This window comes from Pinus tabuliformis, chromosome 2_1, assembly GCF_031772625.1.
Source record: "Pinus tabuliformis cultivar Carrire ecotype Pingquan chromosome 2_1, CPIR1, whole genome shotgun sequence".
In the NCBI taxonomy this organism is placed as follows: Eukaryota; Viridiplantae; Streptophyta; class Pinopsida; order Pinales; family Pinaceae; genus Pinus; species Pinus tabuliformis.
In genome coordinates, this window is record NC_142299.1 from 264,499,870 (window position 1) to 264,524,105 (window position 24,236).

Here is a 24,236-nt window from a genome sequence, read left to right on the forward strand (position 1 = left end):
TGGAGTTAGAAGATCGATTCCCTGCCCTTGCTGCGGGCGTTCTCTGTGCCCTTGCTGCGGGCGTTCTCTGTTTCATATAGACTAAGTACTGATGAATCTACTCGCTCTATTGTTGGTCTTGGATCATTGACTGGAGGATTTGAATCTGGAAGTGGATCTTGAACGGGTATAACTGAAAATGCTTCTGCTAGTGCGGGTGATGCTTCAACTTCAACTAGTAGATGAACTTCAAGTGTTTCAACTGAATCCGCTACTGAAACAAAGACTTCATATAATAATGGCAATAACTAACTCTTAAACTGGTGATGCCTCTCCTGCATCTGCCTCTGTCTTTGCTACCGTTGCCTTCGCAGGTGATGCCTCTCCTGCATCTGCCTCTGTCTTTGCTACCGTTGCCTTCGCAGGTTATGTATTTGGATCTTGAACAACATCTGCGCGTTTGATTCATTAATGCTTGAACGATTATTAAGTAGTCACGAACTAGAACTGAAGTATCTAAAGAAACTGTCTATGAGCTAAAGCGAGGATAAGTATAGATAAGAAGGATTGAATAGGATAGCAAATAAGAGGATGGGAGTTAAGAATATAGGAGTGAAGAAGGGTGGGTCTATCGGCTGTGGATGCGCTTAGAACGGGTTATGTTTACATTTGTGGCGCTTGACTGACATTGATGATCGATCGGAATACATTGTGGGTGTCGTGAGGTGGCTTTAGTTCTGGCATAATGAATGGAGAGAGTTCACTTATTGATTGTAGATTTAAAAAATATTTCAAAATTTGATAAATTAGAAATTTGATATCATTAATTTTTTATATATATTCTTGAAATCTACCATCAAGATTCAATCCGTAGAAAAAGTATAATTGCCATTACCATCCAAGAAAGTCATTTGAATTCCTATTGGCCTTGAGCATGCACTGTATCTCCATGAAATTGAGTTTGTTGGGGTGTTTTGTAGCGTATTTGCTGAAGATGGCATCAAACTTTTCAGGAGCGAACCTCCCTTCAGTATCGTACGTCTCTGAGTCGCTTCCATGCTTTGCCTTGTGGATGTTGTCAATGTATATAGGGAGTTTCAGAGATGGTATCCATCCCTGCTCACCAACATCACATAAAAAGTAGATGAGGGAGTATCATAATTCAAATAGGTTGGAGTTTTGTTGGTAAACATTACAATGAACAATATACTTACAGGAAGAGTATAGTAGGTGAAGGCTACGTGGATAACCACTGTTGCCACCAAGCTCAGTATGACGTTAAACCCTATGGCACGAAACCTTTGCAGGTTCAACCATGTCAGCGTTAGAAGAATTGGGTAAGACAAAAGTATGAAATTATTTTAATGTTTGCAATGGAATAAAATAGGTTGGTGATTGGATGCTGAATTTATTTTTATAGTAAAGTTTAAGAATATTTTAGAATTTAAGAGATAATAGCGAAATCAAACAATTGACTTCGCCGAAGTAACAAAAATGAATTTGCAATAAATTAAGGAAGTTAAAATAATATAAGAATCGTTAAAACAGATTAAAGACAGATCTTCATTTGTCCTTTGAAACGCTCAGCTAAAAACGCTGGAAGGCCGGTCTTGCTCGTTCAGGTAATGAAAAGTGATCCGTGAAACTAGTAAATGGAGAAGCGAGTTTAAACATGAAAATCTTGTAAGTTTAGAGTCGCATATCTAATATCTTACAACAAATATTTAAATTTCCAGAATACGCTGCGAGAAAAAACCCAAGGCATTTAGTTGGTTATTAGCGGTGCTCATTCATTTCTTCTTCCACATCAAGCAAACATTTCTGTATACACTGCAGAATAAGAGGATGGGACATGTGTCATACATGCAGGTGGGTCACACAAATGGCACTATGCATGGTGATCAACAAGTGGAATGGTAAATTAATGATCATGGCCACAAGTAAGGTTTCACCAACACACTGCACTTCGCATATTCACCACCACAGGGAGCCGTTTCTATCCTGCAGCCATGGCAGATGACCAAATGAAAGTAAAGGTGTCCAGGGTTTCCACAGTTGCACCTGCCATCGCTGCTGCCAAGCATAGCATGTTCCCGAAATTGCACTTCTTCCACAGCGTCGCATTCCAAACCACAGCAAGCCAGGGTTTCCGCCCCAGCTCTTCCTCGGCGCTGTCACTGCACTAGCATGGGCAGCCAAGTTATGGTATCCCCATGTTAAAAGTCCTTGCGGCCACACCGCCGAGGGTTTCTCGCATGCACAGGTTGTCTGATCTCCACTCCACTTTCTCTCGCAGTCTTAATCTTTAAAGCATAGCAAGTGACAGTTTTCGGACCAGGTCTTTCCTAGTGCAGCACCTACACCAGCACGGCTCAGGCGGGTGCTAAACATGTATACCTTCAAGCCCAGCCTGACTGACATCTGGCTGTATACATATTTTTACCACGAACCTATTTTCCCATACATTTTTTTCCTACTGCTAACGGAGTTTTTGCCTTTGTCTTCTGCAGAGGAGTTGTGACACGGCTGACACGAAGATGGATGGGTATCCACCGCAGGGCTCCTTGGCATCGATTTCCAGGTTTTCCTCCATTGCCAACAGCCACCAAGAAGAGCTAAAAAGGAAGATGCATTTATTTTTTCTTTTCCGAATTTATCAAATATGGACATAAAAAAATTTCCCATTAATTTTTGTTTTCAGTCCAGAAATTCTTTGCAATTTTTCTATTTCTTAATCAAACAAATTGGCACCACAACCATTTTTTCTTTGACATGCATTTAAATTGTTTTCATAAACATTTGCGATGCATTTAAATTGTTTTCATAAATTTGTTAAGTAGGGAAGCCTTTACAATCTGTGACAACCTGTGCGGCTCGGCTAAATTCAATTTCAGTGCCGGCCACTAAGATTTCGACGAAGAAGATTTCAAGTAAACAACACAGAATTTTCGCTCAGCAATTGGATAGTCATTCGTTACAACCTCAATCACGCCCTGGTGATTCATGTTCTTGTTTGGCCGCAACAATTACAGCGCCTGGTACAGTTTTCCCCAGATTGCGATTTTTCTCTTTTTGGCAATAAAAATTATCAGTTTTTTAAATGCGTTTTGCACTTGCATGATGTTGCACATTAAAAACATTTTACAGTAGATATATTTAAGAGTGTTCTTCTGAGTGAGTGTGTGTTGTTTACCTGTTTAACTTTCGATATGCATTATGCTTTCATAATGCAGTAGACGCGCTGGTGGCCTCAATTGCTCCAACAGCCCACAGGATTACAGCCAAAGTATTAGCAAGGGACTGGACTCCATTATTATGCAGAAGGCTTCATCAGACTATTAGCGCAGAAGACTCAGGGACTCCGAAGACTCAAAGACTACTCAAAGACTTTGGCTTATAAGAAAACTCTCTTATGCAATCTGGCGAAAGGGACAATTGTTCTAGTCTATGGAATGGCACCTAGATTGAAGCGGTGGTACGTGGCAGACATGCCAGACCTTGCCGTGAAGCTTATGAGCTTTGAATTAATCTTAACATAAAATGCTTGGGATTTAATGCTAACATCGAACGACATTAGTTTGAAGCGAATTTGTTTGAAGCGAATTTGTAAATATGAAAAAATATCATATAACCTATGCTTTCCGCCTCCATGCCTCGAAAAGAGGCCAAATAAGACGATGAAATGGAGTACGGTTTAAAAAGTTTAAAAAGTTTGGATATTCGCGATAGCAAATGGTTATTTAGCAGGATAAGCAGCTTAAAGTAATGCTAAATCGCTACAAATCGATTACTATAGTCCTTGGCCATTGCCAGATGGCAGGGACTAATAACATACTTTACCAAAAAAATCTATTTACTATACTATCACAATTTAAACCCGATTAAATAATAAAATCACAAAAAGAAACATATAAATATACATTAAGTCGAATTACTTCTTTGAATATTGGATTACAGTGGGTTTTTTATTATACATCTTACCTAAATGACAAACAACATTTCTTAATCTCAAATTTAATTTCAATAATAATTACATACTTTACCAAGAAAATCTATTTACTATACTATCACAATTTAAACCCCATATAAATAAGAAAAACACAAAAAGGAACGTATAAATATACATTAAGTCGAGCTTTCCGACAAGAGGTAGGGAGAGGAGAGATTTGAGATGTCAGGGAGCGGGCGTGTGTCGAGAGGAGATGCAAGCCGAAAGCAACCAACCAGGGTGCCACGGCCATGTTTTCTACAGATTCATAGCCTATCACTGCTAAGCAAGTAAGTGCGGGAGCCAGTGCATGTCTTGCTTTGTCTATTTTACCGCCACGTTTTAAGATGTTTTTGTCTGAACGACCATGCATGTCTGCTACTCGACGTGCTTCATCCCATCGCCACCTGACGACACTTAAGTCTACACCCATTCATGCTAAACCATAGGCTGACACGCACACTCTGTTTTTTCACTGGCCTTTCGTCCATTGAAGCCATTATATAACCAGTTCTTTGGTAGGGGAGAAAATTTTTGGCTAGCCTCTCCCTTTTCCCTGTGCGCCCAGGCGCAGGGCTGAGTTTCTCTCATAAGCTGGCAGTTTATCGTTTTCTCCCTTTCGCTTTCATCTTTCGGTGTTTTGCTTTGGCTCAAAATCTGCTGGTTTTCGGGTTTGCTGGAGGATAAAAGGCGCTCTCCCCTCGGCATGCGCCTGGTAAAAGGTCAGACTCCTTGTCCTTTATAGTTTTGTTTTTTTTCTGTCTCTATTTAGCTTATGGGATGCAGTTTTTATTTCTGAATTATAGAGCTGCACAGTTACAGTGAGTTTTATAGTCTGAAAATCTTCTGCTCTGGTGCTTTAAAAATATAAAGATGGGAAGAGAGTCTGAATTATGATTTGGCCATTTTTAAGTTTCTCTGTTCAGAATCTGGTTTATTCAGCATGGTTTAAGTTTCTCTGTTCAGGGTCTGGTTCACTCAGCATGTTTTAAGCTTCTCTGTTCAGGGTCTGGATTATTCAGCATGTTTTGGGTAATCATACAAAAATTGAAGAAGTTTGTAGTGATTTATAAACCCTATTCAGATTTTCGAATTAAAATAGGAGCCTGGTGGTGTATTTTTGAAATATATTGATGTTGCATAGTCTGCCAAGATTCGTCATCCAGTTAGCAATATACAAGGAGCTTGTATGTTTCTCTATAAGCCTAGGAAGATTTCTTGATAGGGACTATTTTTGCCTAAGCTCATGAGCTTGCTACTATAGCTGACTTTCTCACTCTCTGAAGGATCCAAGACTCCCATGGACTGTAGCCGGTAGGTTTTTTCCACCAAAACAGAATCCCTGGTTTTCTGGGCCAGAATACCCATTTCACGGGACTGGAAATTAAAAGTCCAAAACCAGCTTCTTGAAAGATTGCAGAGCATGGTATTTCAAATCTCATAGGGATTTGGGATATGTACCTTAGATGACGTGTCCCGTACTTGTGGGAATAAAGAATTTAGGCTTATCCCTTTTCTGTCATTCGCCTTAAGAGGTGTCATCATCCATAGTTATTATCTCTGGCTAACTGGTTGTATCTGTTTCTGCGCCTCTCTCGAAAACTGGAACCATCCTTCCCGAGTCTTCCTGGCACCAGATCCATTGTCAGAAGTGTCTTAAATTCCCTCATTTGGCATCACCTCATCCGGGTTTTATGTTCAGAGATTGGTCAGTTGCTTATTAAATTCTGGTATAAAGTCCCGATTCGGAAATCTAACTAGGACAAAAGGTACTATAGCTAAGCCAGGGAGAAGATTTTGGAGGCGCATGGAGTGTGGGTCAGATGCGTCGGCCACGGAGGCCATGATACGGGCAGCAATACAGGCCGAGAAGGAATGGGGGGATGCCACGTTATCTGGAGGATGGCAATCTACTCTGGATGACGTGGTTGTCCAACCATCATTGCCTGATGCTGACAGGGATAGGGAAGGGGTTCAACAGAAGGATAAGGTTATGCGTGAACATGCAAGCCGCTATAACAAGGCTCGGAACCCTGTCAAAACCAACCCCCCGCCTGCTGCAATAAAATTGGACAGCGTCCACTTGACTGAGCGTATAGAAAGTCTATAGGACCTTGCCTTGGTGGGTAGATGGCACTTTCCAGAAATGAATGATACCACAATGAGAAAATGCCTTGAGGCTCAGTGGAAACCACTGATCGGATACACTCTCGTTGTTTCAAATCTCATGAAGGAGTGGTATTTCTTTCATTTTTTAAGCGCCAATGATGTAGAAACCATTTAGAAGCGACCCTGGGTTCATAGAAGGAGATTCCTTGCTCTCTACAGGTGATATATCGGGTACAACCCTCTGAAAAACACTCCTTCGAATAACCTGATTTGGGTAAAGCTCCCAAATCTTCCCCTGGAGATGTGGTCTAAGGAGACTCTAGCTGAGATAGGTAATTCCATTGGAAGATTTGTCTACATTGACCCAAGGTGTCTTGGGGAAAAAGACAAGCGAATAGCGTGGATTCTTATTGAAAAGGCCTACAGGGGAGGGTTTCCTGACCACATAGAGATTGCCTGGAGAGACTTAAAAATAAAACAAAGACTGGATTTTTGGGGAATCCCCTTCAGATGCTCTGCATGTCACAAGACATGACACCTAATTAAAAATTGCCCTCGGCGCCCGGCTCTAAAAAGCATATTGTCTCATGGAAATTTCTGGGCAGACTCTCCCCTGTTCTCTCAAAAGGAGAAGCCATCTCCTACAGCCAGTTTGTCTCCGACGGAACTTGATGTTGTGCAAGTTTTTAAAAAACTGGAAAACAAAATCAACCAATCTCCTTAGTACTTTTCTCAGGACCTTTCTCAGGGCCACGGTTCCAGGCCTGAAAGCTCAACAAGGATTGGTTTCTCTGCTGATAATAAGACTCAAACTATCCTTTGTACGCCTCCCCTGGAACCGAATGACGAAAAAGCAATTCCTCCTCCCCCACCGACCATCCAGCCTTTCAAGGACTTCACAGTGGGCTCCCATCCCATTCTTATTTCATCATCTTCACCGACGCCCAAAAAGAACATCATCCCATCCTCGAAAGGCAAAGAGCCAATGGTATCTGCCACCCCTCTAAATTCCCCTGTCTCATCTCCAACAAATTTGTATGACAACGACTTAAATTTTCTTCTAAGCAAAAAATCTCTTGAGTTGGAGCCTTTAACCATCCATAAACCAAGAAATCCTTTGCCTCCTCTCATAAGCCCGAATTCTGCAAGAAATATAACGGTGAGAAAGAAACACAATGGAGGTAGTAGACATTTTAGGGGGAGGACTAATGTTGCAGACAGTGGTGTGAGAAACCTGTCCCTTGTTGATGTCCCCATCATTGATATGTCAGAGATTCAGCCTCTTAGAGCAAGCGTGGCTGAAAAAACTTCCAAATGACCTTCATCATATCTATGAACATTAGAGGTCTGGGAGCAGACCTAAAATTTTTGGCGCTAAAGAATCTTTTCTACTCAGCTCAGCCAAAAATTATTTTAATTCAAGAAACCATGCATAGCAATCATGTGTCCATATCCTATTTTAGAAAAATGTTTCCCTCATGGTATCTGGTAGCTTCGGAAGCCAAGGGTCTTTCGGGGGGGTTGGCGGTCTTATGGGACCCTGTTTGGATAAGAGCTAAAGCTTATAAATGCTTTGCAGGCATTCTCATCTTAGCATCTATGAGAGGAAAATACTGTCCCATTAATATCTTGAATATCTACGCCCCTTATAAGAACATAATTCCTTTCTGGGAAAAAAAATTTGCTTCAGAAATTTTTGATATTGAATCATTAATGATTGCAGGAAATCTAAACGTAACTCTAAGTTCAGAGGAACGATGGGGGAATTGTAGGAAGAGAGACCTGCTCACAGATTGCATTAAGTATGAACTTTTGCACAGGAATCTTGTAGATATAACTCCATCCAAAATGATGCCTACATGGGACAATGGAAGAATAGAAGAGGCGTACATTGCAAAAAGGATTGATCGGTTTATTGTACATGTCAGCATTATTGATAGAATGGGCATGCCTTATTCGTCCATTGGGAATGTATTTATATCCGACCATAGGCCGATTTATCTCAGCTGGAGGGAAAAGGGCTTCAGGAATGGGTACCCATTTAAATTCAATAGAATATGGTTAGAAGATCCAGATTTCAATGAAGTCATAACAAAAACATGGAAGGATTTATCTGCAAAAGACATGATACCCCCGTTTATGACCTTTAGAGACAAGTTGTCCGCTATGAGAAAGGTGGTCAAAGAATGGCAATTTAAAAAAAGATAGTTGGACAGATTGGCCCTTCAAGAAACTCAGAAGGAACTGGACAGTATATCCAAGGCTATGGATGCCAACTCACTTCCTTTTAGCATGAGATGTCGCATAAAAGAGCTTGAAAGGAAAAACAAAATCTTTTGAAGCAGGAAGAAGCCTCATGGAGACTCAAGAGCAGGGCAATTTGGCTCAAGGAAGGTGACAGGAACACAAAATTTTTCCACAAGTATGCAAATTCCAGGCGTGAGAGAAATTCCATATGGAAAATAAGTGATGGTCAGGGGGGCTACCTCTTCTCACAACAAGATATCTCAAAGGAAGCTGTGAGACATTTTAAAAACCAATATAAAAGAAGGGATGAGTGCAGGTTTCAGGATATCCTGTGGGGTATTGATCTGGCCCCACAAATGTTTGATGATGGAAAAAATGAAAGCCTGTTTCAGCCCATAACAAAGGAAGAACTTCTAGGAGTAATGAAGGCTTTTAAAAAGGATAAATGTCCTGGCTCGGATGGCTGGACAATATAATTCTTTATTCACTTCTTTGATATCATCAAACAAGACTTGTTGAGGATGGTTGAAGCAACAAGAATCTCAAGCAACATTCATTAGATCACATCCTCCACTCAGATAGCACTTATCCCAAAAAAAGTGGAAGCGGACTCCTTTCATGATTTTAGGCCGATTTACTTATGCAATATAGCTTTCAAAATCATCACAAAAATTAATGCTGAAAGGATTAAAGCAACATTAGCCAGTTTTCTAACAAAGGATCAACATGCTTTTTTAAAGGGAAGAAATATATTGGATGTCGTCGCTAATACACAAGAAAGCCTGTTTACTATGCTCTCAAAAAAATCTGAAGCTGCCATTCTAAAAATTGATTTACAAAAAGCATATGATTGCTTAGATTGGGGGTTCATTAGATGTTTATTAGCAAAGATCGGCCTGAAATCTAATTCCATAAGCTGGATCATGGCATGTGTATAGAATGTGAACTATGCTGTCATCATAAATGGGATTCCTTCTCTTTTTTTTCCAACAGAAAGAGGGCTTCATCAAGGATGCCCCCTTTCTCCTCTTCTGTTTATCCTGGCAATGAACTCTCTAAGCCTTCATATAAATAGGGTAGTCTCTGAAAACAGGTGCAGGCCTGTTAAGATTTGTAGGAACAACTACATCTCGCACAACTTATTTGTCGACAATGTGCTTATTTTTGCAATGCTTTGCAGGGTCTCGTGGACATGTCTCAATAAAATTCTCAATAGGTTCCAAAGTGCTACTGTGTTACAAATAAACAAGGCAAAATCCATCCTTTTCCACAATGACGTCGATATGGAAACAATGGAATGGATTTCTGTGTTGTTTGGAGTAGAGATGAGGTCTATCAAGGACGGATTAAAATATCTAGGTTTTCAGCGAAAAGCCAAGGGTTACTCTAAAGTGGACTGGGAATGGTTAATAGATAGGTACTACTAAAATATTTCTTCTTGGGAATACAAGTGTCTATCTTTGGCAGGAAGAATTTTTCTTACACAAGTAGTATTAACGCAACTGGCTGTTTATTGGGCACACATTTTTTTTCTCCCTGCAAGTATGAGCCAGAAAATGAACAAGATAAGTGCAAGTTTCATATGGGGTGGAAAATCAGAACAAAGAAAATATCATCTTACTAAAATGGAAAAGATCTCTATGCCGAAGAACTCAGGAGGATGGGGATTATTGGATTTGAGGGCTTTTGGGAAAGCACTCCTATGCAAATCACTGTGGAGAGGAATATTCGGGGAAGGGCCGTGGAGCATTACTATAAAAAAGAAATATATGAAAGGTAAAGACATGGAATACTGGTTCAGATTAGGAAGGATCAGAGCCACGTATGGGTCAGCTATATGGCTCAGTTTTCGCAAAATTGAGCAATATTTTCTAAAGAATTTGAAATGGAGCTTACAATCCGGCAGCAGAATCCTCATTGGAATAGACCCCATCTTGAGCGGGCGAGAGAGCATAACCATCCTCGAAAGGCTTCTAATCTTCTTCCACAGAAAAGGTATTTTTACGTGGGATAAGCTCATAGCGGTTTGGCAAGGCCAACTTCCTCTTTGGAAAGAGGCCATTGATCTAGGCATGTCAGAGTCTCTGACAAGGAATTGGAACACTATCAGGGAAGGTCTGAGTAGCTGTGGTTTTCATTGGCTTAGGCTAGAAGATTATCTAATCTGGAAGGTGCCAAAAGCAAATTTACAGGTTAGTGTACAGGATATTTATATAGATCTGATTAGATTAAAGACCATGCACCCTAATCCTAAGTATCCATCAGTCTTCTGGAAATCAGGATGCTCTCCCAAATTAATATACTTCTCATGGTTGGTGTTCCACAATAAAAACCTGTCCTGGGAAAATCTAAAGTAAAGGAATTGGCACGGACCGAGTAGATGCTTAATGTGTGAATCAACCGAGGAAACCAACTATCATATGTTCTTCCAATGCCAATATATTCAGCAAATATGGCATGAATTTGCAATTCTATATGGTTTCCCTCTTGTTTCTCATGCTTCAACGCATGTAGCTTTTGAATGGTGGAGTGGGCAGAGAGATTCATGGAGATCAATTATTATTATTGTCCTATGGTGTGCATGGAGGTGGAGGAACAACAAAATTTTCAAAGAAATGAAGAACCCCCTCAAGTCTATTTTGCAACATATCATATCCATCTATGATTCTGTGTCGAAAAAGCAGCCCAAAATGAAAATTATCAACAGAAATGAGCAAGAAGTTTATCTCTCAAGGACCCCAAGAGCGTTTTTTGATGGTGCTGCACAGCAAAAATCTTGTGGTTGTGGGGTAAACATCATAATGGAAAAGAATCTTCAATATTTTATTTCATGGAATGGAGGAAACGACACAAATAGCATGGCTGAGGCAAGGGCTCTAGTGGATCTCCTTGCTTTCTGCATTTTCTTTGATATACAGTCTATTTCAATTTTTGGCGACTCCAAAACAATGATCGATCATGTAAAGGGAAACTGCCATATCAGGAGCCCACACCTCGCAGGTTGGATGGACAGGATTATGTTTTTTTGGGGACTTGTGAAAGATTGCTCCATTCAACACATTTACCGAGCTCAGAACCAGCAAGCAGACAGCCTGTCAAAGGAAGGTCTTCTACTAGAAACAGGTTCCTGGTCCATGAAGGTAATATATGGTGAGAAATCCTTTATCATTCAGGACTTCTCAATCCCTGGCTCTTAACTCACCTTTGATTATCCAGGTCTACTCTTCTTCATCCTTTTTGTTTTATCATCGTATATGTATGATATATGGATGTCCAACAATCTCTGAAATCAAGGTTACATCTCAGAAATCCGCATGTGTTGCATAAAAAACTTGTATCTGTTTTTGATGTGGAACAACTCAGATCGTTTTTTTCCCTTTATGAAGGGACACATCCTTCAGTTTTTGTTTTTCAAGATCAAGATCTTCCAGCTTCTAAAAGCTTGATATTTGAATATTGGATTACAATGAGTTTTTTAATTATTCACCTTGTTTAAAAAAAATTATATTAATCGAAACTTTAATATTAAATTTGATTTGAAATGGCTATAGATAATGATTTACTTAATGTAGTTGAATCTCAAAAAATGATATTTAATATAATGCAGTGTGAAAATCTTTTAATACTTAAATTCAAAAGAGTGAAGGGAACTCTAATTGAATGGTTTATGAGGCACAATACTTGCTAAGGTTTTGTAAATGGGGTAGCAAGCTAAATAGCCTCGATTTTTGAAAAACTCCACAGTTAAACAAACTTTCACCAAAAACAATATAAGATGAGTGACCACCAAACAAATCCTAATTAAAAAAAATATCTAAAAATAAAAATAATTAAAACCAAAAAAACACCATACTCAGATTACTTATCTGAATATTGCGTTACAATCCCTTCTTTAATTATATCTTATTTAAAGGACAACCCAAAAAAAAAAAAAAAAAACTAGCCTAAAATCCCATTAAATCCTTACTAACATAATCTTAATTAGATCCCTATCTGGGCCCAATACTCTCAATCACACGTGTGTCCGGTCATCTGGGTTTCCGAACCCAACGATCAAATCATCAAAGACGATGATTTTTAACAGGATGTTATTCATCTTACTGCATGTATTAAGTCATCTTTCTTAACGTACCTCTAATTTCTGTTACTGGTCTGATTCTTGCTGGGTACATTAAATATCAATTGCCACTGGGTATTATTTAGTAATTTGAATATTTTTCCCAAAATGTTTCAAAAAGGGTTTAGATTTAATCTTACCTTAATTCTCAATTTACTTATTCAAAATATTTATTTTATTAGGTACATTAAATATCAATTGCCTATTGTAGATTGGGTATTATTTATTAATTTGAATATTTTTCCCAAAATTTTGCTTCAAAAAGGGTTTAGATTAAAAAAAAATTCAGCATGAAAAAAAGCTATATGATTGTATTATATGCATCCAACATATATGTACAACAATTCATATGGCGAACTTCATATATGGTTGTATATAGAGGATCAAAACCACATGGAGAGAAAGGATTTAATGAGCCATATCAGATCTGAAATAGATAGTACATATGGATAAATATTGCTAGGCTCCTATGCACAGAATGTTAATTCAAAAGTCAGTCCCATATGCCAAAAAAAAAAATTTGAAACAAAAAACAACATAGGAGTCAAATGTTGAGGAGAGTAGAAAGTCATACCAGATAGACTTCACAATATAGAAAATTATGTACCCGACATGGAAAAGTCTTGGATCTGATGAGAGATGTTGTCCACTGTTAATTGCATCCTCCATATACCCTGTGGGGATGATAGCCCCTGTTTTGATAAAGCATCTGCCCTCCAGTTTTTATCCCTGGCAATGTGGGAAATTGTGTAGTCCTTCCTGGTGCTCCACAACTCCTCAATCCTGTTCAGCCATCCAGAGAGGTGGATATTTCTAATGATATGTTTGGACAAAACATGATCGATGATGACATTCGAATCTCCAAATATATGGAGCTTTTGTATGCCAAGGAAGTCACTTATAGATAGGAGTCCAGCCAGGGCCATGACTTCTGCTTTATTGTTAGTTCCAGCTCCACCGTTCCAATGGATGTCATAAACTTGACCTTCCTCAATGATAATGAAAACTCCGCAGGCACATGTGCCATGTTGAGCAGCTCCGTCAAAATATGCACAAGGAAAACCAGAGGCCTCCTTGGACTATGTTTGCCTTCCATGCCTGACTTTGGATTGGCGAGGTCGTCCTATCGCATTATACAAGCAAAGGATAGATTCAAATACTGTTGATTGCGGATCCCTTATGAAATTGAAAATAATCCTGTTGCGTCATTTCCATATGGCCCAGATAGTTAACAGGGGAATGGGCCTCCTTTTGATATACATATTACTCCATCCTATGAAGGCCGCAATGATAGAAGGAGTACTGACGTTGACGAAACCGAAATGAGTAGCTAGGTTCTGCCAAATCAACTTAGTTTGAGGACATCGTAGAAAAATGTGCAAATTGCTCTCAGAATTTGATCTACATAGGGGGCATATGGCTGGCCCACATCAATTCCACTTTTGGAGATTCTCCCAAGTGAGGTTCCTGTTATGAAAAACCAGCCAAGAAAATATAATGATTTTTATGGGGCATCCTGTTTTCCAAAAAGCCGCTGGAAAAATATTATTAGATTGTTCAAATGCTAATAATAATAACTGGAGATATATATGCTTTGCATGAACTGTCGGTGAGCCACAGAGACCATTCCAAATGAGGGAATCTCGGTCTGACGAGCGAAAAATGCCCCGCGCTCGCATTGCAGTAATGATGGAATTCCATTGTGTTTCCAGAACTCTAGTATGTTGCATTTCTGTTGAAGATTTCCATATAGGAACTACTCCATCCCATTTTTGAATGACGCTAGCCCAAAAGAAGAAACCCTTGTTGTGTAAATCTCTCAAAAGCTGGGTGGAAATATTGATATTTTCTTCCGCACCTGCAAAATCATCTATGCCAATAATAATATTAGATCCAGACTGAAATTTCCAGATCAAGTTTTTCCTGAAGAAAGGCTCCATTCTTTGAAATCCTCTCCATATAGATGAGCCATTGGAGGATCCAATATTGCGCTGTCTATACCAATATGTCATATCCTGATTGTCCATATACTTAGCTCTAATGGCCTTGCTCTAAAAAGATTCTCCCATATCTCTTTCCACATGGTTTACATAGAAGAGCTCTTCTAAATGTGTGCAGATCCAATAAACCCCAACCTCACATATTTTTAGACCGAGACAACTTTGAAAGCTTAGTCAAGTGGAATTTTTTCTTATCCTTCTATCCTCCCCATATAAAATTAGCAATCATTCTGTTAAGACAATTGATAATAGCTGAAGGGATAAAGAAGAGGTGTGCCCAATAAACCATGATTTGTACCAGCACAGCGTGAGACAGAATGATGCGTCCCCCTAAGGATAAGCATTTGTATTCCCAAGCAACTATTTTCTTATAGAAACGATCCAAAATCCATGACCAATCAGCGACTCGATATCCCACAGGTTTCAAATAAAATCCCAGGTATTTCAAACTGTTCCAAATGGGAAGAGCTTTTATATTAAAAAGACTTGTTAGAAATATGATAAGATCTCCATTTATATTTTCAACATGAAAAGATGATTTTATATCATTAACATACATGCCGGTGGCTTTTTGAAATCTCCCCAAGATTTCATGAAGACATATCCATGTAGTTTTGCACAACAATGCTGATAATAGAATGTCATCAACAAAGAAATTATGCGAAATGAGGATGTTCTTGCGTATAGGGAAAGGCTTACATCAGTTTTGCTGAATCATTTTTTAATATGGAGGCTTGGAGAATCCATTACTAAAATGAAGAGAAGTGCCGACAGAGAGCAGCCCTGACGTAAGCCCCTGGCCACTTTGAAGAATGAAGTTGGGACTCCATTAATGAGGATTGCATATTAACTTCCACTACACAGGCCATGATCCATCTAATGCATCTAACATCTAGTTTGATCCTAGCCAGTAGGCATCGAATGAAACCCCAGTTCACACAATCGTAAGCCTTTTTAAGATCGATTTTCAAAAGAGCAGCTTCTATTTTTATGCTATGCATTGAGTGTAAGCATTCTTGGGTGAGAGCCACTGCATCTAATATATTCCTATCCTTTAGAAAGCCGTGTTGTTCTTGAGACAGATGTATTGATAAAATGTTCATAATTCGGATAGCAATAATCTTAGATATGATCTTGTATAGAACATTGCACAATGAAATTGGTTGATAATCTGAAAAAGTGGAGGAGAGCTTCTTCTTAGGAATTAAAGCGATATAAGTTGATGAAATGTTTTGGCTTAAGAAACCCTGCAGTCTCGATTCCTCAACCATATTTAGAATATCTGTCTTAAATAAATCAAAGAAGTGGATGAATAAATCAATGGTCCACCCATCCGGTCCAGGGCACTTGGCTTTCTGAAATGATTTCATTGTTGTCAATAATTCCTCTTCAGAAACTTCAACAAATAGAGCTCTGTTTTAATTTTCATCAAACATAGTGGGATATGGGTCTATTCCCCATAGAATATCTTCTATGTCACAGACAAAGTTCTTGTTGTATGCCTTTTTGAAATACTTCACAGCGTCTCTAGAAATGGCCTCCTGTGAGGAATGTGTGTTTCCTTCCTCGTCCTTGATCTCCCAAATAGTGTTTGCTTCCCTCCTCTTATTTGCAAATCTGTGAAAAAACTTCATATTTTTATCTCCTTCTCTGAGACATAACGCTCGACTCTTGAGCCTCCAAGTGGCCTCTTCAACCTCTAATATCTTCCGTTTCTTTTTTTCTAAGTCCCATATATTTTTTCTAATAGAGGACGACATGGAGGGATAGGATTAGATTAAAATTTAATCTTACTTTAAATCTCAATTTATTTATTCAAATGGTTTATTTAATAAATAATAGATTAATAATCTAACAACTTTGTTTTAAATTATATATTTATTATTTTGAATCATATATTAATATAATTATTTATTTTATTAGGTACATTAAATATCAATTGCCTATTGTACACTAGGTATTATTTATTAACTTGAATATTTTTCCCAAAATGTTGCTTCAAAAAGGGTTTAGATTAAAATTTAATCTTACTTCAAATCTCAATTTATTTATTCAAATGGTTTATTTAATAAATAATAGATTAATAATCTAACCACTTTATTTTAAATTATATATTTATTATTTTGAATCATATATTAATATTATCATTATTATTGTTAAATTTAAGAAAATCTTCAATTTAGTAAACGATCTAATAGATAGATAGAAGTTGTACCTTGTTTCCAAATTGTAACATGATTAACCGACCATAATGCAGTGCGATTAGCAAAAAAAAAAGTGAAGAAAGTAAACATTGCAAATGAGTGTTCCTCCGGTTTACATCCATAAATTATAAGCAACATTGCTCAATCTCAAATTTAATTTCAATAATAGTAATATGCCATACAAGTGGAATCTATTTACTATACTATCATAATCTAAACCCAAAGAAACAACCTATAAATATACATATACTCGAATTACTTCTCCGAATATTGAATTACAGTCACTTCTTTGGTTTTATCTTATCTAATGAAAGATGACTACAGTAGCCTAAAAGCCCGTTTTTCTTTTAATCCCCGATTAACATAATCTTCATCATGAGATACCTATCGGGGTCCAATAATCTCAATCACACATATTTGTCCGGTCCTCTGGGTTTCCGATCCCAGTGATCAAACCATCAAAAAGGCTGATACATCACCACATGTTGTTCTTGTTATTGCATGTATAACTGATCTTCTCTAACAAATTTCTAATACTGATATGATTCTTGTTAAGGTACAATAAGTATAAATACCTAAAATCTCCCAAAGTGTTATCTCAAAATGGATTTGATCAAAACCCTTATGAAACTAATAACTTTCGAATAATCAAGAACTGTCCTATCCTGTTCTCCTAATTTTCATGAATCTCGTATAGCCTCTACTCCTCTCCTTTTCCCTTATACTCTCAAGCTTGGGTTTCCAAGATTGGCGTCTTGTCACGACCAACTGCACATAATCTTTCAGCAATTGCGGAGTATTGCAGAGACCATGGAGCTTATCATCTGCCAAACCTCTGACAACTGGAAGGCTTCCCTCAATGGAATTTAGCCTCCCGTCCTTCATAATCTTTGTAATAAAGTCTGCCGACACTCTGATCCGGGGGCCTCCATTGACGTTGGAATTTTCTATTTCAAACGGCTGACAGAGAGCGGCCTCGCGTCCGATATTGCGCAAGGGAGATGATACGCGAGAAGTGGAAGAATTAGGAACTTTAGTGACCGTTTGTGATATTAAGGAAGCCAACGATACAAGCGATAACGGAGACCCAAAAAAATGGTGAGGCAGAAGGAAATATTTGTTGCCTACCTTCAGTTGATCGTTCTGAGAAAGCACTGGTGTCTTCTGCCCGATATAGAAGGAACCCGAGTGACAGATTAAATGCTGAGGAAACTCCTGCATGATTTGGCCGGCACTGATTGTTTTATGAAGGATCCGAACGTTGCCATCTGAGCTAACCACCTGGATCGTTTTCTCACGGTAACTCCCTACAACCCTGCAGGATCCTTGGTTGCCCATACTTTATTTCGCTTGTTAATAGAGAGCACAGCAGCGAATCCAATGGTTCACCATGGAAACTGGAAAACCAGCGAGTCCTATAAGCCTGCAGAGGTGAATCTGGCCGTGTGCAATACGTAAACTTTCTTATCTCAGCCACCGTACGTTATCATCGATGCATTTAATGTTGATATGGCGGAGTACATCTGTTTGGACTTTGAATGCAAAATATCCAGTCGAAGATAAATGAGGCCGTTGGGTTTCTACTTTAACGCGGTTTCTGATTAGACGTAATGCATGTGCAACATGCAAGTTGTTTGCAGAATGATTTAATGTTGTACTCGTTGAAAATCAATATGATAACAACACTCAACAATTACCGTGGGCTTTTTATCGGTTATTTGAAACTATAAATTTTATAATATTTTATCCGTCTAGGATATGCCTATAAATATATTTGATGTGTATATTTATATGCTTCTATAAGTATAGAGATGCTGTTGAAATTTTGAAAAATTAACTTTATTTTTATAAATATTTATTGGATGCAGTTTAATTAGCCATCATGGTAATATGTAAATTATAAGATGGTTTAAATCCATATTAGTTTAATCAACAAAATATATCAAAATTTTATTACATATTAATATTAATATTAATATTTAATTTATTTATTTTAAATTAGAATGAAAATTTTGTACATATTATTAATATTAATATTAGATCAGTTTTTTGGGATTCAATTGCGTTAAGTAAGTCATTCAAAGTATGACCATTTCCATGAGAGGTAGTCGTAAAGTGACTAATTTCTCATGATTTTTGAATAGTTCACTTAGCACTCATTGCATCGGGTGATGCTCACAGCGGTGAAGAAGTGGGATTGAAACTAAGTGGGCTTGATTGTGGGGAAAAACTCCACAGTTAAGCGCGCTTGAGCCAGAGGAGTTCTGGGATGGGTGACCTCCTGGGAAGTCCTGGTTACCGGGTGCAAGCCCCGGAAGTGATGATTGATGCTATGTGATTCGTTCTCCACATTTCACTAGTTTCAATCCCACTTCTTCACCCCTGTGAGCATCACCCGATGCAATGAGTGCTAAGTGAACTATTCAAAAATCATGAGAAATTAGTCACTTTACGACTACCTCTCATGGAAATGGTCATACTTTGAATGACTTACTTAACGCAGTTGAATCCCAAAAAATGATCTAATATAATGCACTGCGAAAATCCCCCATACTTAAATTCAAAAAGAGTCAAGGGATCTCTACCTGAATGGTTCATGAGGCACAATACTTGCTAATGTTTTGCAAATGGGGTAGCAAGCTAAGTGGGCTTGATTGTGGGGAAAAACTCCACAGTTAAGCGCGCTTGAGCCAGAGGAGTTCTGGGATGGGTGACCTCCTGGGAAGTCCTGGTTACCGGGTGCAAGCCCCGGAAGTGATGATTGATGCTATGTGATTCGTTCTCCACATTTCACTAGTTTCAATCCCACTTCTTCACCCCTGTGAGCATTACCCGATGCAATGAGTGCTAAGTGAACTATTCAAAAATCATGAGAAATTAGTCACTTTACGACTACCTCTCATGGAAATGGTCATACTTTGAATGACTTACTTAACGCAGTTGAATCCCAAAAAATGATCTAATATAATGCACTGCGAAAATCCCCCATACTTAAATTCAAAAAGAGTCAAGGGATCTCTACCTGAATGGTTCATGAGGCACAATACTTGCTAATGTTTTGCAAATCGGGTAGCAAGCTAAGTGGGCTTGATTGTGGGGAAAAACTCCACAGTTAAGCGCGCTTGAGCCAGAGGAGTTCTGGGATGGGTGACATCCTGGGAAGTCCTGGTTACCGGGTGCAAGCCCCGGAAGTGATGATTGATGCTATGTGATTCGTTCTCCACATTTCACTAGTTTCAATCCCACTTCTTCACCCCTGTGAGCATCACCCGATGCAATGAGTGCTAAGTGAACTATTCAAAAATCATGAGAAATTAGTCACTTTACGACTACCTCTCATGGAAATGGTCATACTTTGAATGACTTACTTAACGCAGTTGAATCCCAAAAAATGATCTAATATAATGCACTGCGAAAATCCCCCATACTTAAATTCAAAAAGAGTCAAGGGAGCTCTACCTGAATGGTTCATGAGGCACAATACTTGCTAAGGTTTTGCAAATGGGGTAGCAAGCTAAGTGGGCTTGATTGTGGGGAAAAACTCCACAGTTAAGCGCGCTTGAGCCAGAGGAGTTCTGGGATGGGTGACCTCCTGGGAAGTCCTGGTTACCGGGTGCAAGCCCCGGAAGTGATGATTGATGCTATGTGATTCGTTCTCCACATTTCACTAGTTTCAATCCCACTTCTTCACCCCTGTGAGCATCACCCGATGCAATGAGTGCTAAGTGAACTATTCAAAAATCATGAGAAATTAGTCACTTTACGACTACCTCTCATGGAAATGGTCATACTTTGAATGACTTACTTAACGCAGTTGAATCCCAAAAAATGATCTAATATAATGCACTGCGAAAATCCCCCATACTTAAATATTAATATTAATATTTAATTTATTTATTTATTTTAAATTAGATTGAATTTTTTTTTATTTATATGTAAGTTTATCTTTGGAACACAAAAAAAAGAGAGTAGTACATAGTTATATATTTAAAACTAAAATTAGTGTGTTTTTTTATGACAACAAAATTATAAATACTTACAAAAACTTAATTAAAAATCAATAAAAGGGGTTTTTGGAGGTATATATTTTACAAATTGATCCTTTAAAAAACAAAATTTACATGTCTGATAATGTAATCCTTCATTATTGTATAATGGTGTTCCATTTAGCTCTAAGGAATATGAGAAAGTTTAATTCTTTCACTGTTTTTCCAATCTCCCAATATTAAGTTACACCCTTAATTATTGAGATGGTGAAGAACATAGAAATATGTTATTGAAAAGATCCCTTCCCCTACTTTCCTAATTCCTTTTATAAGACTTTCTAATGTTGTGTCCCTCATAGAGGGGCCCTTCAATAAGAAGGTCTTAGTCTCCCAAAACAATGAGAGAACTTGAATCTCATAGTAGAAGCCATAAGATTTAGCTTAGTTGTTTTTCATCCATCTAAGCCCCATAAATACTATTGAACTTTTTTGTTTTTTTTGTTAAGCTTGGCAGGACCCTTTATTTTCTATTTATAAGCGGTAAATTTACACCACATATATATCCTAGGTGGCCTCAACTTGCCCATTCTCGTTATAAGCCATCCAAAAACAGTAAAGTTTCAGTCTTTCTAACCAAGCTAAGTATGTCTCAGTTTCATGACAAGACGCTATATGTCTATCTATCATAAGCATGCATAATGTAAAATAGATTCTACCCGCATAAAAAACAAAAAGAAACCAGATTAACTAAATATCATTGTTGCTCTTCTGATGCCGATTCCATCAGTTTCAGATCCTTGATAGTTTCCCAGGCATCTCAGTCAATTCAATGATGCATGGGATGTGCCTTTGAATTCTATCCAGTGGGATGTCCTAGTTGTGGAGCCAGAATTGTATTCGCTGCAAACCTTGTTTGTAATTGGGCATGTCTTGGAGGGACAGAGCCATCCCCACTAATATTTGTTCCATGGCCTTCCCTAGCAAGCTTTTCATAAGCCAATAGAGATATAAGGTATGTTTGAATTGGGTTATCCTTCCTCTGGTATTCCCAGGATCCAGGACTAATGTCCTCCAGTTCTCTATCTCCTCCTTTGTCTCACTATTTTGCTTAATTTCTTCCTCCCATTCTTCCAACAAATTACGGATTCCTACATCTGTTCCCTCCTAGTATGTTGCGATGGCTTCACTAATGAGATGTTCAACAGGCTTCCTTCCTCTTTGCGGTTCCAATGTACTCAAATCTTTGGCCTTTGTAGGCTTCCTCCCTCGTCTTCTGCAACCCCTTCCTCTCGCTAGATGAGCCATCTCCACTCTGTTCGAAACATGTTCACATAAAAGAGGTGTTAACCTCTGTCTTTGGTTCTTATTGCCGATATTCTCCCTATTCCTTATCCCGACCGAATTATTCTCAGAACAAGGTGCAAGTTGGGTGACAGCTAAGTCGTTAGATGAGGCCAGTCTCCTTATCAGGTCGGGCTTTTCTCTTCTCTCTCCCTGGTGTCGCTCATACCCTGTATGGTTGGCATTCCCCTTCCTTGACCATGAATGTATCCCCATGCTCAGGTATGCCTTCCCGTTCCCCTCTGCCCAATCAGCCTACATCGCTCCTCTACACTTATTATACCCATTCTCCCCCCCAGGGATCCTAGTAGGTTTCTATGCATGTCTCCTACTCCCCATTCCCCAAGTCTTACTGAGGTTGCGTCCACTGCTCCTCCCAAAAACTGATACATTTGACTGTTTATCCTGAGCCTCTACTATCAGGTTGTAATCTACCCATCCCCAGTACCTGGCCTCTCCCTTTCCATCCCAAGCAAAGCTCGAGGTCTCAATGCTACCCTTAAAACAGGCCTCACAATCACTAGCCAAATCAGTACCCGGATACCTTATAGCCAGAACACAGAGCTGTACTACGACCACGCAATGCCTGCGACACTTTCCCCAACATTTCCCCCAATTCCCCTTCCCAGGTTTCTCCTGTTCCCTCCAGCAAAAATCAAACCATGTCACCATTATAAGATGGGTGCACGACCAGGACACATACCCATTCTCGCTCCTCGGATGTTGTCGATGATTCCAACGCCTTCCTCCTCTGATGCTCCAGCTCCAAACTCCTCAAACCATAACACAATTCCCCCTCACCCGTCTTGCCTTAACTGTTGCACCTCCGTCCTCATCCCTGTCGTGCCTGCCACCTTTCCCACCACCCTTGCATGTACTCATGCAAAGGGTCACCGCACCCATCGCCTTGAGCGTGTGGGGGGTGGTGGGTGGTACCTTGCTTTAACGCTTCATAACCATCCGTCGTCCCTGCCAACCTCTAGCACACACCCCGATTGGTGTAAATACTATTGAACTTTAACTTTAACACTTTTTAATCATTTTGATAAACATGTTTATTTTGAAATAGGATTTCCAAAAGTTTAGTTTAGTTATCAATAATTATTAGTAGATATTATGAAATTATCCGGCATTGAATATTTTAAAATATTCTTAGTAATAGTATCATATGACAGTGTCAAAAATAGTTATACTTTGCTAGTTATATGATATTAATAAAACATAGCATTGATTTATGACATTGTAACAAAATCTATTTACAAGTTAAAAATATCTATAATAAAATGGGCATAAATTTTGAAAGTTAAAAATCTTATCACACAATTTTTTTATAATTTATACATATTTACCTTATATATTATTTTATAACTATTCATAATAATAATAAATTAAAATAATATTAAAATTTATTTATTTTTATGTTTTTAATTTTGGTAATAAGAAATTTACCATATTTTAATATATAATCATTTAATTTATATAATTAAAAAAAATCAATATTATTATTATCTTATGTATTATAAAAATAATATAACATATATACATATCAGAATTATTTTTTCCCAGGGAGAAAATATCCATATCCGTAAAGCATATTTTTTCCTCTTCCACTTTGAAAACCTACCGACTAGAAAAACACATCTCCATGTGAAACGAAGACTTCTTTAACAACAAATTGTCTTTCGCTATGTTTGTCGTTTAGAGTTGCAGCCGACTTAATCATTGCCAAAATTCCCTTGCCCGTGTCCACACCGATACGAACAAATCCCTTGATGTGTTTCTGCTCCGTCTCTTTGATATGGAAGTTGAATTTTGAAATAGTGTTGTTAATCTTGTGAACAAATCCCTTGATGTGTTTCTGCTCTGTCTCTTTGATATGGAAGTTGAATTTTGAAATAGTGGTGTTAATCTTTTGAAGAGATAAACACCTTTATAATTAAAATTTAAGGTTGGGGAGTTTTACCAAAGAGAAAATATGAAAAGGGGTAAAATGGGGAAACGAGTGCTTTATGCAAATAAAACGTCGGTTTGTCCTACGGATAAGATTTCTATTTGTACTAGATCAAACTTGATTAAAACATTTGATAAGAGTATAATCCTCACCTGTGCTTACATGTCTTATTTGTGAATGAGATGGTGTCTTCACCTGTGCTTACATGTCTTAATTGTGAATGAGACGGTGTTAATGAAAAATTTTAATTTACGGCAGTGTTAGGATCTCTATTTGTACCAGATCGAACTTGATTAAAACATTTGATACGAGTA

General features: G+C 38.3%; 1 protein-coding gene across 1 annotated transcript; it reads right to left on the reverse strand.

Moving 5' to 3' along the window:
• Positions 1-870: 870 nt before the first annotated feature.
• Positions 871-4,400, reverse strand: LOC149199760 (peroxygenase 2-like). Its single transcript, XM_089400692.1, has 4 exons — positions 4,104-4,400; positions 3,173-3,198; positions 1,194-1,278; positions 871-1,095 (listed from the first exon to the last, which is right to left on the reverse strand). Exons 1-4 carry the CDS (start codon positions 4,398-4,400, stop codon positions 871-873), a joined length of 633 nt encoding a protein of 210 aa, XP_089256818.1.
• Between the last annotated feature and the right edge of the window lie 19,836 nt (positions 4,401-24,236).